The sequence below is a fragment of the Medicago sativa genome, chromosome 7 (assembly GCF_051527215.1).
Source record: "Medicago sativa cultivar Bolivia chromosome 7, Bolivia_mono, whole genome shotgun sequence".
NCBI lineage: Eukaryota > Viridiplantae > Streptophyta > Magnoliopsida > Fabales > Fabaceae > Medicago > Medicago sativa.
The window spans coordinates 98,507,309-98,522,851 of NC_140755.1; the positions used below are offsets into that span (position 1 = coordinate 98,507,309).

General features: G+C 34.9%; 2 protein-coding genes and 1 pseudogene across 3 annotated transcripts; 1 reads left to right on the top strand and 2 right to left on the bottom strand.

Annotated features, from left to right (window-relative positions):
- The first annotated feature begins 375 nt into the window (after positions 1-375).
- LOC146910994 (catalytics) lies at positions 376-7,024 on the top strand. Its single transcript, XM_085727710.1, has 15 exons — positions 376-681; positions 779-851; positions 1,193-1,214; positions 1,303-1,381; positions 1,492-1,524; positions 1,797-1,945; positions 2,132-2,288; positions 2,601-2,841; positions 3,033-3,274; positions 4,602-4,865; positions 5,102-5,212; positions 5,652-5,876; positions 5,962-6,165; positions 6,323-6,499; positions 6,586-7,024. The coding sequence occupies exons 1-15, from the start codon at positions 451-453 to the stop codon at positions 6,781-6,783; spliced, it is 2,406 nt and encodes an 801-aa protein (XP_085583836.1). The 5' UTR covers positions 376-450; the 3' UTR covers positions 6,784-7,024.
- Positions 7,025-8,134: 1,110 nt separating this feature from the next.
- On the bottom strand, positions 8,135-8,743 carry LOC146910995 (histone H2AX pseudogene; annotated as a pseudogene). The gene has a single exon (XR_015019839.1). The product of XR_015019839.1 is annotated as a histone H2AX pseudogene (transcript).
- A 2,337-nt stretch (positions 8,744-11,080) lies between these two features.
- Positions 11,081-13,940, bottom strand: LOC146910996 (protein MAINTENANCE OF MERISTEMS-like). The gene is made up of 3 exons (XM_085727711.1): positions 13,588-13,940; positions 12,373-13,104; positions 11,081-11,998 (listed from the first exon to the last, which is right to left on the bottom strand). Exons 1-3 carry the CDS (start codon positions 13,759-13,761, stop codon positions 11,222-11,224), a joined length of 1,683 nt encoding a protein of 560 aa, XP_085583837.1. The 5' UTR covers positions 13,762-13,940; the 3' UTR covers positions 11,081-11,221.
- Positions 13,941-15,543: the final 1,603 nt, after the last annotated feature.

Below are 15,543 nucleotides of genomic sequence, written 5' to 3' on the forward strand. Positions count from 1 at the left end.
TTTTTTTTTTTGGGTACAATGCTCTCAAACATTAGTACTTGTTTCCTAAAAACTTCTTTTATTAATAGACAAAATTGCAATAACTATTGAAAATCTGTTAAAAAATAATTATTAAAAAACTCACAAAATTTTGATAGGACAATTTCGATATTTTTACGGTGGAGCGCTCTTTACTACTACTAAAAAACTTGTACTTCATTTTATTAATTTTAATATTGCATAAAATATATATATTTATCCACTTATAGAAGAGACAAGGAGAAAGAAGAACCACTTGTCATAAAAGTAGACATTCCAAGTGTTGAGGAGAGTACATGGCAACTCACCAAGGACTTGGAGTTCGAAACAAAAATAACACAAGAGTGACAAGTAACTAGTGTGTTCTGTTTCTGTTAATAACTTACCAAATTCGCTTCTTCATTAGTAAAATACACATTTCTATCTTATTCTATGCTTCATCAAAGGTCTATAAGCGTTCTTAATCGCTTTTTCTATCATAACCAAAAGCACTTACCCTTCACCACCACTACAACAAAATTTCGAATCCCTTTCAAATTCTCACGCGTTACCCTTCCCAAGGTTCTATCAATGGCTACATCATCTCATTCCAATCAACACAAGTTTACCAATCGACTTGCCTCAGAACAAAGCCCTTATCTTCTTCAACACGCTCATAACCCTGTACGTATCTTCTAATTCTTCCCTAATTTCATTTTTATTTTTTTCAATCTCACTTTGTTTTCGTTGATTAATTAATAACTCGTTCATTTGATTTAAGGTTGATTGGTATCCATGGGGTGAAGAAGCTTTCGCTGAAGCTCGCCGCAGAGATGCTCCTATCTTCTTATCAAGTATATATAATTCTCTACTTTTCCTAATTTAGTTTTTTTTTTTTCTTAAATATATTTTTAGTCCCAATAAAATTCTCTACTTAGTCCTACCTAAGTTTTATTCAATTCAGTCCCTATATTCAAAAAACTAAACTTCATCCGTTTATGTATTACTATTTAGTTCTAGGGACTAAAATTGAAAGAAGAAGAAAATTATATAGTGATGATGAAACTTGCAAAATCGTGAATTTTATAGAGGTTAAAAATATATTTAACTCTTTATATTGAGAAAAACTTGGTTGTGTAATTAACCTCTGGTTTTGTATGTGGTGATGTGGTTCTAATGCCAATTTGATTTGAAGTTGGGTACAGCACTTGTCATTGGTATGTGTGGATCAAAACTGCTACATTTGATGTCAATTTTTTAATGAGTTTATTTTGACATTTGATATTTTGGAAATTTTGATTTAAGGTGTCATGTTATGGAGGTTGAGTCTTTTGAGGATGAGGGAATTGCCAAGTTGTTAAATGATTGGTTTGTTAGCATTAAGGTAAATCACCCCTTTATGTTTTTCTATTGCTTTGAGTTCTTACATTATATCAACAATCACCATTACTTAACAAGTTGCTCTACCTTGTTCCATACCAATGCTTCCAATAGGTGGATCGAGAGGAGCGACCAGATGTTGATAAGGTAACTTAATTTTCCATTTAATTTATACTTATATAAGGTTTTATCAGGTTAGAGCATGATCTATCTATTTATCAATCTATATATATAATGACAATCAGAAGGATAATAACTGTTCTATATTAAGGGATAGAATAGATGGTTTTTAACTTTTTAATAAACTATCCTTAATTTTTGTAAAAGTCTCTGGAATTTGAATGGTTAAGATGCTTATAGAGACTATAGGGTGTTCCACTGCTAATAAGATGCACTAAAAGATTTTTTTCTCTGCGCAGGTATACATGACGTATGTGCAGGCTTTGTATGGTGGAGGAGGTTGGCCCCTGACTGTGTTTCTTTCACCCGACTTGAAACCTTTAATGGGTGGAACTTACTTTCCCCCTGAAGATAAATATGGCCGGCCTGGATTTAAGACTATACTCAGGTTAGAATTATTGTATATGTTTGCTTAAATCATCAACATACTTGCGCTCTCGTTCTCAATAACTTCGGTGGATTGCTTGTCACTGTTTGCTAAGTTATAGAACTTAAGGTCAATGGTTTAAAATCATTGTTCTGGCTCTTGGAGTTCTTACTTGTATACTATTTGTTTTGTTCCTATTTTATCCAGAAAGGTAAAAGAGGCTTGGGAAAATAAGAGGGATATGCTAGTTAAGAGTGGAACATTTGCAATTGAACAGCTTTCTGAGGCACTGTCTAGTAGTTCGAATTCTGATAAGTTACCTGATGGTGTTTCTGAAGATGCATTACGTCTATGCTCAGAGCAGGTAAGGCTATGTGCATCGGCTTTTTTTGACTATTTCAATTTCAAATTCAAATTTGTTAGCATTTTCCCCTCCATTTCTTAGACACAAGGGAATGTAAGGAAAAGGAAAAAATGGTTTCTGTGAATTGAGTCTTGCTATCCTGCGTTTTCTCTTTTCTGTATATGAGGAACAGGGGAAAGTAGGGAATTGTCAAAAACACAACAATCTTGTTTTCTCATTTATAAAAGTTTATTAAATTTAAGGCTGATAAATACTAGTGTTTGTAACTTGTAAGAATCTTGAGTATAATTCTATCTTACTATTTTCTTTAAGCTCTCTGAGAACTATGACTCAGAATACGGTGGTTTTGGATCTGCACCAAAATTTCCAAGACCGGTTGAGATCAACTTGATGCTTTACAAATCTAAAAAGTTGGAGGATACCGAAAAGTTAGATGGAGCTAACAAAAGTCAGAAAATGGTTTTCTTTACCTTGCAATGCATGGCAAAAGGAGGCGTCCACGATCATGTTGGAGGAGGGTTTCACAGATATAGCGTGGATGAATGCTGGCATGGTAATTTTTTCTTGAACAACCATCAGTTGTATCTGATAAGTCTATGAGCTATAGAATGTATATATAGTATACATATGCTAATTTCTGAGCATTTTGATTTTTCCATGTTAATTAGGATGTGCTGTACTATTCAGTGCTCTCTATTCTCAAATGTTAAGATATTTATTCATTGAGCTCTTATACCCTTGCAGTTCCACATTTTGAGAAGATGCTTTATGATCAAGGGCAGCTTGCTAATGTTTATTTAGATGCTTTTTCTATCACAAAAGACAACTTCTATTCATATTTATCACGGGATATCCTGGACTATTTGAGGAGAGACATGATTGGTCCAGAAGGTGAAATTTTTTCAGCAGAGGATGCTGACAGTGCGGAGAATGAAGGGGATACGCGAAAAAAGGAAGGAGCCTTTTACGTATGGACCAGCAAAGAGGTCTGTCATTCAAGTTTTATCTGCATTTCCGTAATATATTTCTTATGGCTAATTGCATTTTAGGTCTCTGAAAACACAATATTTATAGAATAAATTAGACCATGAATTTGTAAAAAAAAAACAATTCAATAGTCTAAACTTCAAATCACCGTATTGTTGTTTTACTTGTGAGTCATGATCCGTCAACAAACTTTGACTATTTTATATGTTTTCAATCGGCTGTTTTGGTCACCTACATATGTTGTGCTACACAACCTTGGATACAAATATTTATATTTGTTTGGTTGCAATATCTTTAATAGGAATGGGAGGGTAGGCTTTGCTTAAATAGGTCAGGCCTGTTTTAAAATTCAAACCCCATGTTTGTCTTGATTATCATAACTCATAAGCTTGTTTTTAGGCCTGGCCTGTTAGCATGTTTAAAGGAATGATATCCAATCTATCTCTAAGTTCTAAGTGCGTTCAAGCGCTAATAGGCGAACATGGACAAGATAAATAAGGGTCAAGTAGTGGAGTGATGAGGAGGTGGAGAGTTCAATCCCTACTCCCAGCATAATATGAAGAATGCTAACACTGACCGTTTAAAAAAAAATAGGCGTCAAGGCATGATAAGTGAGGGTCGAAATTGAGTGGGTTAAGTTGAATATTCTCTAAGATTGTGATTGTCTTGTTTATATGATAAAAGTGTTTTTTGATGTCTGACTTTTTAAAAGTATATTTTGCAATCATTCCATAAACATATCACTAAATAATCTGAAGTGTTTTTATGTATGCCATTTTGCTGATTTTTTTAATAAAAAAATTCTTATTTCTTTAAAAGGGTAAATAGTTAAGCAAATGATTTGAACACATTATAAAAATCTTACTATATTATGAACAGAAATATTATAATACTATTTATATTCATTTAAATAGGTCAGCCTATTAGGCCTATGAGGCTTTTTAGATAGCTTGTAGCTTGACCTTTTTAGCTGAATAGGTTTATAAAAAAAAAATTAAAAAAAAAAAAAAACTTTGTCTTCTCTATTTAAAAAAAATCTAGCTGCCTAATGTAGGCTTGGTCCGTAATCCCGTAGATAGCCTGACTTATATTCACCCCTTTATTGGACTTCCAAATTGAATATTAAAGTTAATAATGACTAATGAGCAAATAAATCATGGAGATCATTTTTCCTTTATAAAAATTTTGGTTTAAACTTTGATGTTCGTTTTTCGGAACATATCTACGTCTTTTCCTACATTGTTTTAATTTCTCATAAGGTGTGGTGTAATTATGATCAAATTTCCAAATTTTTAACTGGCACTTAACCTGGTTTGTTCTCTTTAGATTGAAGACTTACTTGGAGAGCATGCTGCTCTTTTTGAGGAGCACTATTACATAAAACAGATGGGTAACTGTGACCTATCTGAAATGAGTGATCCTCACAATGAATTCAAAGGAAAGAATGTCCTGATTGAGAGAAAGGACTCTTCAGAAATGGCGTCAAAATATGGCATGTCAATTGAGACATATCAAGAAATTCTTGGAGAATGCAGGCGTAAGTTGTTTGAAGTAAGGTTGAAGCGCCCAAAGCCACATTTGGATGATAAGGTATTAGGTATTTCCCTTAGGCAGTCTATTTATTTAGGTTCCACCAGTAGCGATTTAGGTTTGAATCTTTTAATCTAGCTCCTCTAAAGTGAGCAACTCACTTAGGAGTGTAAAGTGAGTAATGTAACTGTTGATGAACAAACTATGGTTAATATTATATTTACATGCATCACAAGATTTTTCTCATTTTTTTTGTATGGTCGCAACTCTCAAGACAAAATACCCTATGCTTGTAGGTTATTGTATCTTGGAATGGACTGGTTATCTCATCTTTTGCTAGGGCTTCTAAGATTCTAAAGGGTGAAGCTGAAGGAATCAAATTCAACTTTCCTGTTGTCGGCACTGAAGTAAGTTTTGTCCTCAATTATTACAGTTGTAATTTTGATAAAACAGTAATTAATATTACTTTGAAAATGACAATTAAAACGAACAAAAAAATTACAAAAGCCCGACACTTAATTAGGAAAAGAGGGAGTGAGAAAGCCTTTGATGTTTTATTCCAGCTTAATGACTACCAATATTTAAAAAGATGGGAAACGGTCCTCTTATTATGTTGCTTCTGGAAGATGTCTGTAAACTATTGTCGCCATAAGTGTACAATTTTATACTGTTAATCATAATTCTTGCTTTGGACAACGAGTGGTTTCTGGCTTTCTTGATGGGAATTGCCAGTTGAAAGTATGAAGAAATTGTGGGTGAGGCTGTTGGGCAGCAAAATTGACTCTTTTCTGTTCAGTAATTAATTATGTATTTAATTTTCTCCTCCTTTTGATTGTGAAATTCCAGCCAAAGGAGTACTTGAGAATAGCAGATAAAGCAGCATCCTTTATTAGGAATCAACTTTACAACACAGAGACTCGCAGACTACAACATAGTTTCAGAAATTCTCCATCCAAAGCTCCTGGTTTCTTGGATGATTATGCCTTTTTGATATCTGGATTACTCGATCTCTATGAATTTGGAGGTGAAATCAACTGGCTTTTATGGGCCATTGAATTGCAGGAAACCCAGGTAAAGATTGATGTCTGGACTTGATGGAAGTTTCGGTGATTTTCTTGCCAGGACTTCTGTTGCTAATGAGATGAACTGCTTGCAGGATACTTTGTTTCTTGACAAGGATGGTGGTGGGTATTTCAATAATACAGGAGAAGATTCTTCGGTTCTTCTCCGTGTGAAGGAAGATCATGACGGGGCAGAACCCTCAGGGAACTCGGTCTCCGCGTTAAATCTTATAATGTTGGCTTCATTGGTTTCTGGAAGTAAAGCTGAGCATTATAAGCGAAACGCGGAACGTCTATTGGTATGTAAACCCCTCCTCTCTTTCCTCATGAAAAAACAGTTTCTCCTTGTTTATGCGCTAGTTGGATAGGATTATTATCGGGAATGAATATATTATCTACCAGGTGATCACTAGATCAGTTGCAACTAACTAGGATTCCCTTTAAACGGTATTGCAGGCAGTTTTTGAGAAAAGATTGAAAGATACGGCTATGGCGGTGCCTTTAATGTGTTGTGCAGCAGACATGCTGCGTGTACCTTCCCGTAAGCAAGTGGTACTGGTGGGTGAAAGGACTTCCGAGGAATTTGAAAGCATGCTTGCTGCAGCTCACGCATTATATGATCCCAATAGAACAGTGAGTGAAGTTATTTTTATAAAGTTAATGTCTCCATGTTTCTGCATGGTTGTCAACAATAATATTTGCGTTGGTGGTAATTGCAGGTTATCCATATAGATCCCAACAACAAAGAAGAGATGGATTTTTGGGAAGTGAATAACAGCAATATTGCTTTGATGGCGAAGAATAACTATTCATGCAGCAAGGTTGTAGCTCTTGTATGCCAAAACTTCACTTGTAGTGCCCCTGTCACTGATCATTCGTCGCTTGAAGCTTTGCTCTCCCAAAAATTCTCTTCATAGTAAATTTCTCCCCGCTTGGTAATGGTATACATAATTTATTGGTTCTGACTTCTGTATCAAATAAAAGTAGGTGTTGTTCTCCATGGAGTAGAGTGATTTGTAAATATACTCAAGTTGTTGGCCTGCGCACAAGAGTTTTGAAATTTTCTTCAAAATTCACACAGAATGAGTAAAGTGTATGTGTACTTTTCTATATAACTATTGAAACAAAGGTTTATATGTTCCATTTGCTCCTTCCAAATATTTGTTTTTTGTCCTTGTAAAAATATCTTTTTAGTCACATTGTGGTTTTGGTCCGGTCCTGTTTTTATGTTTTAGTCTATGCGAAATTTAACTATATTGGAATTGGTTTAAGTAGTATTTACTAATTTAGAATATTTGACTACTCCCTTCAACATGATGGAGATAAATCACAATTTTCTTTATTTAAATCAGGGCCATTTTGACAAAAATAAGATTACTCAAAACAATGACATATCCTTTGAACTTGAAGTATGAGAACGTATAGTCAATTTGCATCAAATGTAAAAGTTTGACTTGACAAAAACGGATAGGATGGGATAGGATGTGCAGTTGTGGACCTCACAGCAAACTAGATAAAATCATACTGGTATATTTTTTTTTATTTGAAAATTATACTAGCACATTGTATTTGAAATGAATCTGCCAATAGTGACATATACATCAAATAAACCTCTCAATAAAATATACATCAACTAAAAACATAGAACTACCCATGTGACAAATATATATAAATATTTGAAACATTTTATATTTTTTGAGAGGAATTTGTAGTTTATAATTTTCAAATCATTTAAACAAGAAAATTACACAATTCCTAAAAATCGTGTTTATTTATGTTTTTGCCCAAATTTATTTTATCTGCAGATTATAAAATTATTTTTTAATTTTCAAATCTTATTTTCAGTTATAGGTCCATTTTTATATGCAGTTTTAGGTCTGCTTGGTCCCTTTGCCTCTATCTCACTAAAATGTGCCACAAATGGTGATGAGTGTCGCAACCTTTCATTTTCTCAAACGAGGAACACTCATTTTTCATCACATTACCATCTCAGATTTAAATTGTCAACACCTGTGAATTTCTTAAGTTTTATTTCAACTTAATTGTTTACGGGTCAAATTACCAAAATAAGTGATGTAAATGTAACTTGTAATTTTATTTTTTATTAGAATAAATCTAACCTTAAGCTACCGTTCTAATTTTAAATTGTTTCTTTCCCAATTGCATCCTTTTGAATGAACCTTGCTTAATGATTTTCAGCCTCTTAAACCTAACAATAACCAACAATTAACTGTAAATTAAACATGAAACACTTGTAAACATTTCCCCTTTGAAGTAATTAAAAATCAATTAAACATGTAAATGTTACAACTGCACCATCATAGGAAGCAATGTCTAATCAACACAGCACACAGAAACCCTAAAATTCTTGAGAAGCAGATCCAATTTCACCTTTCCCTTTTCCAACCTTCTTAGGAAGCAATGTCTGATGAATATTGGGCAAAACACCACCATTAGCAATGGTTACGGCACCCAAAAGCTTGCTGAGTTCTTCATCATTCCTCACAGCAAGCTGAATGTGTCTCGGAACAATTCGATTCTTTTTGTTGTCCCTCGCAGCATTACCAGCCAATTCCAAAACCTCAGCAGCGAGATACTCGAGAACAGCAGAGAGATAGACCGGAGCACCGGCGCCAACACGCTCGGCGTATTTTCCAGCCTTGAGGAATCTTGCGATTCTTCCGACGGGGAATTGAAGACCGGCTTTTGAAGATCTTGAAACGGATTTGGAGGCTTTTGGTTTGCCTCTTCCTCCTTTGGTTGTAGTTGTGGCACCTTTGGAACTCATTTTCGGATTGAATTTGGTGAAATTGAAAACCCTAAATCTTGATTTTTGGGAGTGGAATTGAGAGAGAGAGAGATGATTGTGAAGTGTGAAGACGATGAAGTGTTGTTATATAAGAATCCAAGCTTTGCGCTTATTGGTTGAGAGGGTAAAGCACGGATCGCCAGCGTGGCACTTTCATTCGCGGGAAACCAAATTTTATTCTTCGTTTTTGTGGTATCTTCAAGCTTTGCGTTTATTGGTCAAGAGAGTATGGCACGGATTGCCAGCGTGGCATTTCCCACTTAGATTGTAAACCACATTTTATTTTGTGGCATTCGCCTCATTTTGTTGTCTAATCTAACTAAATCAATTAAAGGGGGAATGACGTGAAAATTGTGTATAAAAACAGTAGTAATACGTGTATAAATTCATAAAAAAATAGTTCTATGAACGTCACGTCACGTCTTTCCGCTTTTATCCACAGGAACAATTACGCAGAAATTGAAAGAGGAAAATTGCTGTTGACACATTAGAGAAGGCTGGGACACACATGTAAAATACGTTTTTGCCCCCTCGGCAGTTAACTGCCGAGGAATTAAAAATCCGGCTGCAGTTAACTGCCGAGGAATTCCTCGGTAGTTAACTGCCGAAGTTTTCTGCTACAAGTCTGGCAGAAGCTCTCTCATCTCCATTATTCATCACATCTTCAAATTTTTTTTCTCAAATCTCTCTCACAAATCTCTCTAAAAAACCCAACCAAATCCAACCAAATTTATTCAACAAAATCACAAGTAAGTAATTATAATGCTATTAACTTAAATTTTAGTTGTTATAAATGTTTTTATTTTTTAGTTTTTGAGTATATTTATTTTATTTTAGTTTTTGAGTAGATTTACATAGTATAATTCATTTTTAGAGTAAAATGTTTGTATGATGTTTATGTTATAGTTTAAAGTTTATTGGTTATATTTTAATTTGGTGTTTTAAATTAATTTTTTATTTTAGTTTTTAATTAGATTTACATGTTATAAATCATTTTTAGATTAGATGTTAGTTGATTAATTTTGTTAAAATGTTTGCATGATGATTATGTTATATTTTAAAAATTTTAGGGTTATTTTTTAATTTGGTGTTTTATATTTTTTATTTTATTTTAGTAAGACTATATGATTTATTTTAAGAGTAAATATAATTTGAATAATTTTGCTATATTTTACGTTAATTTTTTTTTTTAATTTATGATTTTTAGAGTCTATGTATAATTTGCAATGTTTGAATGAGTTTTTCATTGATTCTTTTAAATTTCTATGTGTGTAGATTTGAAACAATGGCCGGATGGATCGACGTTCATGCAACATTCAACGGCGGAGAAACTCATAGGTTGAAGGTTCGGTGCCTTGATGTAGCGTTAAGAGGTCTCAAGGATCAACTACCAAGGAGTCAACCCCAGAGACACAAGGAGGGTGCAAAATATTTTGTATAAACGTCCAAAGCTCGACGAGGGGAGCGTATCATTCACTTGGGTGGAGTTAAAGAACGACGAAAACGTGACGAGCATGTTTTGGGAGCACACCAAGTTCCAGTGGATCGATATGCGGGTGACGTTGCTGAGATCAACTGAAGATATCATCAACAGCTTGATTCCACCAGAAGATCGTCATTAGTTAGGGTAAGGTGCATTCAAGCTACAACATTTGTCTCACCTCTGAAATGGGGTAATTCAAACTTGCCAAACAGCGAGGACTCAAGCATTTCGCTCGCTATTCATGTTTTTCCTTTGAAAAGATTAAATTCTTGTTGGGATGGTTTAGATGAAGGTATTAGGTGTCAAGGAATGGACCTCATTTCGGTGGCACTTGAATACCTTCATCTAAATCAAGCCTGACAAAAATTTATTCTTTTCAAAGGAAAGCATGAATAGCGAGCGAAATGCTTGAGTCCTCGCCGTTTGGCAAGTTTGAATTTACCCCATTTCAGAGGTAAGACAGTTGTTGTAGTTGGAATGCCCCATTTATGTAATGTAACGAAACCTGTATCGCAATATTTATTGTAATATTTATTCGAATTCACGCTATCGCAATATTTATTCGAATTCACTCTATCGCAATATTTTAAATAACATAAAATAATTTTTAAAGAATTTCTAATAATTTTCTAACAAAATTCTAAGTAAACAAAATAAATCAAAAAAAAAATTAAAAAACAAACTTCGGTAGTTTAGTACCGAGGAAAACCTCGGCAGTGTAGAACCAAGGAAAACCTCGGCAGTTAACTACCGCCGGTTTCATCTTTTCCTCGGCAGTTAACTGCCGAGTAATCCTGAAGCCAGTATTTGCAGAACCTGTTGAAGGCAGAACCTGTTACATGTGTTTTTACACATTGTTTCGATGCCAAACCATAAAGCTAGTCAAATCAAATTACATACATAACTGAAATTGAAAATATAATACGGAAACGAGCAATTGTCATAAAAAAATGCCATCCAAACAAAGTAACAACAAATGTACTGTACTAACAAAACGGCCAAATGTCATGAAAATACACCAAAGTCCTAAAAATAAATCCTAAAAATAGTAGCAGTCCTAATCCTACTGCTGGTCCTGGTCATGCTGGTGCTGCTGGTGTCTCCTCCTCGGTCTCTGGGCTCTCCTCCTGGTAATGATCGGCGCGATCTGCTGCCTAACATCCTGCAAGGCCGCATACAACTGCTGAGGGGTCATGCTCATCACCTCCTGACCCAAAAACTCATCAGCATGGGCAACAGCGCCGCTAACCATGTCATAGGTGTCAGGGGAGCTTCTCGCCTCGTACCGCTCCCACTGCTCTGCAACGATCTGCTCCTCGTTTGGAGGCCTCGGAACATCTCCCGGAAGAAGTGGCAAAATCTGAGGGTGAGACATAAGCGTGTACCATCGTACATAGCCCTCTGCCATACGCCATGGTTGCTCTCCTGCCTGCTCACCCCAATCATCCGCCTTAAGCGTGTGAGTGCGGAAGTCCGTGAAGGCCTGCACAATCTCAGCCGGTGTCAGCGCTGGAACATCCGTCGGAGGTCTAGGTACGGACTGGACGTGTCCGTACTGCCTCAATACCCTCTCCGGCAGGTGACGGTACACCCTACGGTCGCCGCACATGATCCAACCAGAATACCAAAATACCTCCTCGAAAGGCTGGAACTCCCTGTGCCCTTCGTACGGCCTCCAGCATACGTCATCAAACGTAATGCGATCAAGCAATGACCGATACGTGGCCCCCTCTCCATGACCCTTCTGAAGAGTCCACCTCGCCGCAACCGGTAAATTTTCAATGTAGTCCGGGTTTGGATCAACAGTGTAAAACTTAGGGAAGTGCGACAAAAACCATGCCTGCATAAACCATACAAATCACATATAAATAAATTAAAGTTAACTAAAAAAATAAAATTTACAATTAACAAAAAAAATATAACAAAATATAACAAAATAATAATAGTTAACAAAAAAAATTAAAGTTAACGAAAAAATATAACAAAATATAACAAAATAATAATAGTTAACAAAAAAAATTAAAGTTAACGAAAAAATATAACAAAATATAACAAAATAATAATAGTTAACAAAAAAATTAAAGTTAACGAAAAAATATAACAAAATATAACAAAATAATAATAGTTAACAAAAAAATTAAAGTTAACGACAAAATATAACAAAATAATAATAGTTAACAAAAAAAATTAAATTTAAATTTAATTTTTACTTACAGTGAGCAGTGTCACGCTTCCCCCAAGCTGCTTGTCTCCGGGCAAACAAGCCTGAGCTAACTCATCGTACAGGTATGCAAGTGCCATCCCTCCCCATGAATAAGCACGCATCCCCGCGTAGCCGTCCGCCATAGCCGTCAAATAAATCAACTGGATGCGCTTGTTGCTTCTATCCCCAAACAACAGGCATCCAACCAAGTATAGAAGGTAGGACTTCACACAATAAGTCCTAACCCTCTCCAACTCCTCCAGCTCCTCTGGATCCTGTGTATCCGCCAAAAGGTTGGCTCTACCAAGGTGCGTCGTATAAAACTCCCTCAGCTTAGGATAACTAATGTATCCACCATACTCAGTATTGCAGATTTTCTCTGCCTGCGACCTCGACGCACCCAAGTGAGTCATCAGTAGTGCCTCTCCCTCATGTCTCAGCATCTTCTTCCGGTGGCCCAACATCCGCCCTTCAATCGGGACATGCATAAGACATGCGACATCATCCAAAGTCACAGTCATCTCCCCCATAGGCATGTGAAAAGTGCTGGTCTCGGAATGCCACCTCTCGCATAGAGTCATCAGCAAAGCGTGAGGCACAGTGGCGTACCCCAAGAAAACCAAGTCATGTAAGCCACTCTCCCTAAGCGGATCCCAAAACCATCTCTGATTGTCGTTTGGACGTCCGAGACTCAAAATCTTAGGGCCGTGATTAATAGGCTTTACAACACGCTTCTTGCGGCACTGAAAACAATGTAAACATTTAACTAATAAATATTAAACTTGATAAATGCTAAAATAAAAATAAAGAAAACATATAAAGAAAATCACATATAAAGAAAACATATAAATAAAACATATAAAGAAAACATATAAATAAAACAATTTAAAGAAAATCACATATAAATAATATAAATAAAACATATTTAAAGAAAGTCACATATAAATAAAACATATAAATAAAACATATCAATAAAACATATAAATAAAACATATAATCAAAACATATAAATAAAACAATTTAAATCAAGAAAGAAAAAATAAAGAAAATAATTAAACATAAAGAAAGGAATTAAAAAAAACATATATAAAAGTTAACTAAAAGAAAGAACACATAATTGTTTTTACTTACGTCATCCATATAAAAAAACACATATAAAAAAACACATATAAAAAACACGTAATTAAACATAAAGAAAGAACATTTAAAAAAAAAAAAATACTTACGTCATCCTTATTATACCAAAGCGGCAATGCCACATGACTGGCATAAGAGTGAAGCAAAGATATGTCCTGCGGTCCTCCAGGAAAGGGAGCGTCCGTAGGCAACACCTCCGGGGCAGCCGCTGCTGCAATGTCATCCTCGTCTGGCTCCTCTGGCATATGCGGCTGCTCTGGCATATACTGCTCGTCGTACCCACCGTCGGTCACATCATGGTGATCCTGATAATTCAGGCACTCCACCGCCTGGGTCGGGTCAACCACCTGCGACTCTTCAGGCGGTGCCTGAGAAGCCTCAGAAGGCTGAGAACTCCCTGAACCATCCCCCCCCCCCCCTCCGACCTCTTCCCCTCTTTGGGATATGTGCGTTTCTCCTCTCCTTCTCCTTCCGGTAGCTTTGTGTCTAAGCACGCCTACCACCTATCATCTTAGATGGATCAATGGGCTCCTGATCGGCCATATCTACACAAATTTTTAATAAATTAACATCATTTTCCATAACATAATCAAACACATTAAACACACTAGTCATAACTTAATCATTAACATTAACAACAATCAACATTCTAAAAACCATTGACATCACATTCTAAAACCACATTCGACTTAAACATAATCTAAACATCATTTCCATCGACTACATTTATCTCTAAGTACATAACTAACTAAAAAATCAATACAATTCTCATTTGGGCATTTTTTCAAACACTTTGTGTGCAAAGTTTCAAACAAACTCAAATTGTGTTAATTTGACATCATTCAAAACCACATTGTACTTAAAACTCATTCAAACAACATTCACAACACCTACATTCAATTATAAAGTACATGCAATCATCTAAATATCAATTCCAACATCAACCCTAACCACATGCAAACTACCAATTTTATTTAAAAAAAAACTACACAAACTAACATTATGATTAAAAATGAGTCAAGATACTTACTTGTGATTAAATGGAGATGATGCACTTGATTTTGCTCAAAAATCGAAATTGGATGGGCACTTGGGGTGGTTTTGGATGTGTTTGAAAGCAATTTTCGAAACTGGAACTGATTCTGTTTCGTTTTGTTTAAGTTCAGAAAACTTCGGCAGTTAACTACCGAGGAATTCCTCGGCAGTTAACTGCAGCCGGATTTTTAATTCCTCGGCAGTTAACTGCCGAGGGGGCAAAAACGTATTTTACATGTGTGTCCCAGCCTTCTCTAATGTGTGAACAGCAATTTTCTTGAAAGAGAAGATGCCAAACCAGAACACAATATTTTTATGTTCTTTCTAATAGTAAAAGATATACTCCATCCGTCTCGGAATAACTGACCCATTTTTTAAAAAAAAGTGTCCTAAAATAACTGATCCATTTCAATTTTCAATACAACTTTCATCATTTCCAATACAATATAACACTAAATAATACTACTTTTATCATTCCCAATACAATATATTCAACTTTCCCCTTTATTTATACATTTTTCTTAATATGTGTGAAAAACAAAATTGTGTCAATTAAATTGGAACGGAGGTTGTAGTTTTTTTTTTTTTGTCAGAAAAAGGATATAGTTATCTATGTTGAATTAACGTTAATCAAGATTATTTATTTGGCTTTTATTTATATTATAATAATGAAGGACAAATAAAAATAAATGATTTTAATTAATATCAACTCAACATATTTATCTCTACCTTTTTTTTGTTGATGGTAATGTAGTTGTCGCTTTTTTCTATACAGGGTCAATAGAAATTTTTCTTTAACGTTTAGTATTGTTTCTATTTTTGTTGATTGTTGTTTATTGTTGTAAGTTGATCGTAATTTAATTGGATTTAACTACTTTTTTAATTCATAATTTAAATAATATTATAAAAATGATAAAAAAAAATCTGTTAAAATAAAGGGTAAAAATGGAAAGAAAAATACAATCAAAAATAGTGTATCTCTTTGTGCATGTTGGTATAAATACAACTTT

What these genes read in the sequence shown, in the direction of transcription:
- LOC146910994 (XM_085727710.1), top strand. Translation starts at nt 451, where the DNA reads ATGCTTCATCAAAGGTCTATAAGCGTTCTTAATCGCTTTTTCTATCAT. An exon ending in TTCCTGTTGTCGGCACTGAA is followed by an intron (nt 5,213 to 5,651) that starts GTAAGTTTTGTC and finishes GTGAAATTCCAG; the next exon opens with CCAAAGGAGTACTTGAGAAT. An exon ending in TATATGATCCCAATAGAACA is followed by an intron (nt 6,500 to 6,585) that starts GTGAGTGAAGTT and finishes TGGTAATTGCAG; the next exon opens with GTTATCCATATAGATCCCAA.
- LOC146910996 (XM_085727711.1), bottom strand. Translation starts at nt 13,761, where the DNA reads ATGCCAGAGCAGCCGCATATGCCAGAGGAGCCAGACGAGGATGACATT. An exon ending in TTTGGTATAATAAGGATGAC is followed by an intron (nt 13,105 to 13,587) that starts GTAAGTATTTTT and finishes CATTGTTTTCAG; the next exon opens with TGCCGCAAGAAGCGTGTTGT. An exon ending in GAAGCGTGACACTGCTCACT is followed by an intron (nt 11,999 to 12,372) that starts GTAAGTAAAAAT and finishes TGGTTTATGCAG; the next exon opens with GCATGGTTTTTGTCGCACTT.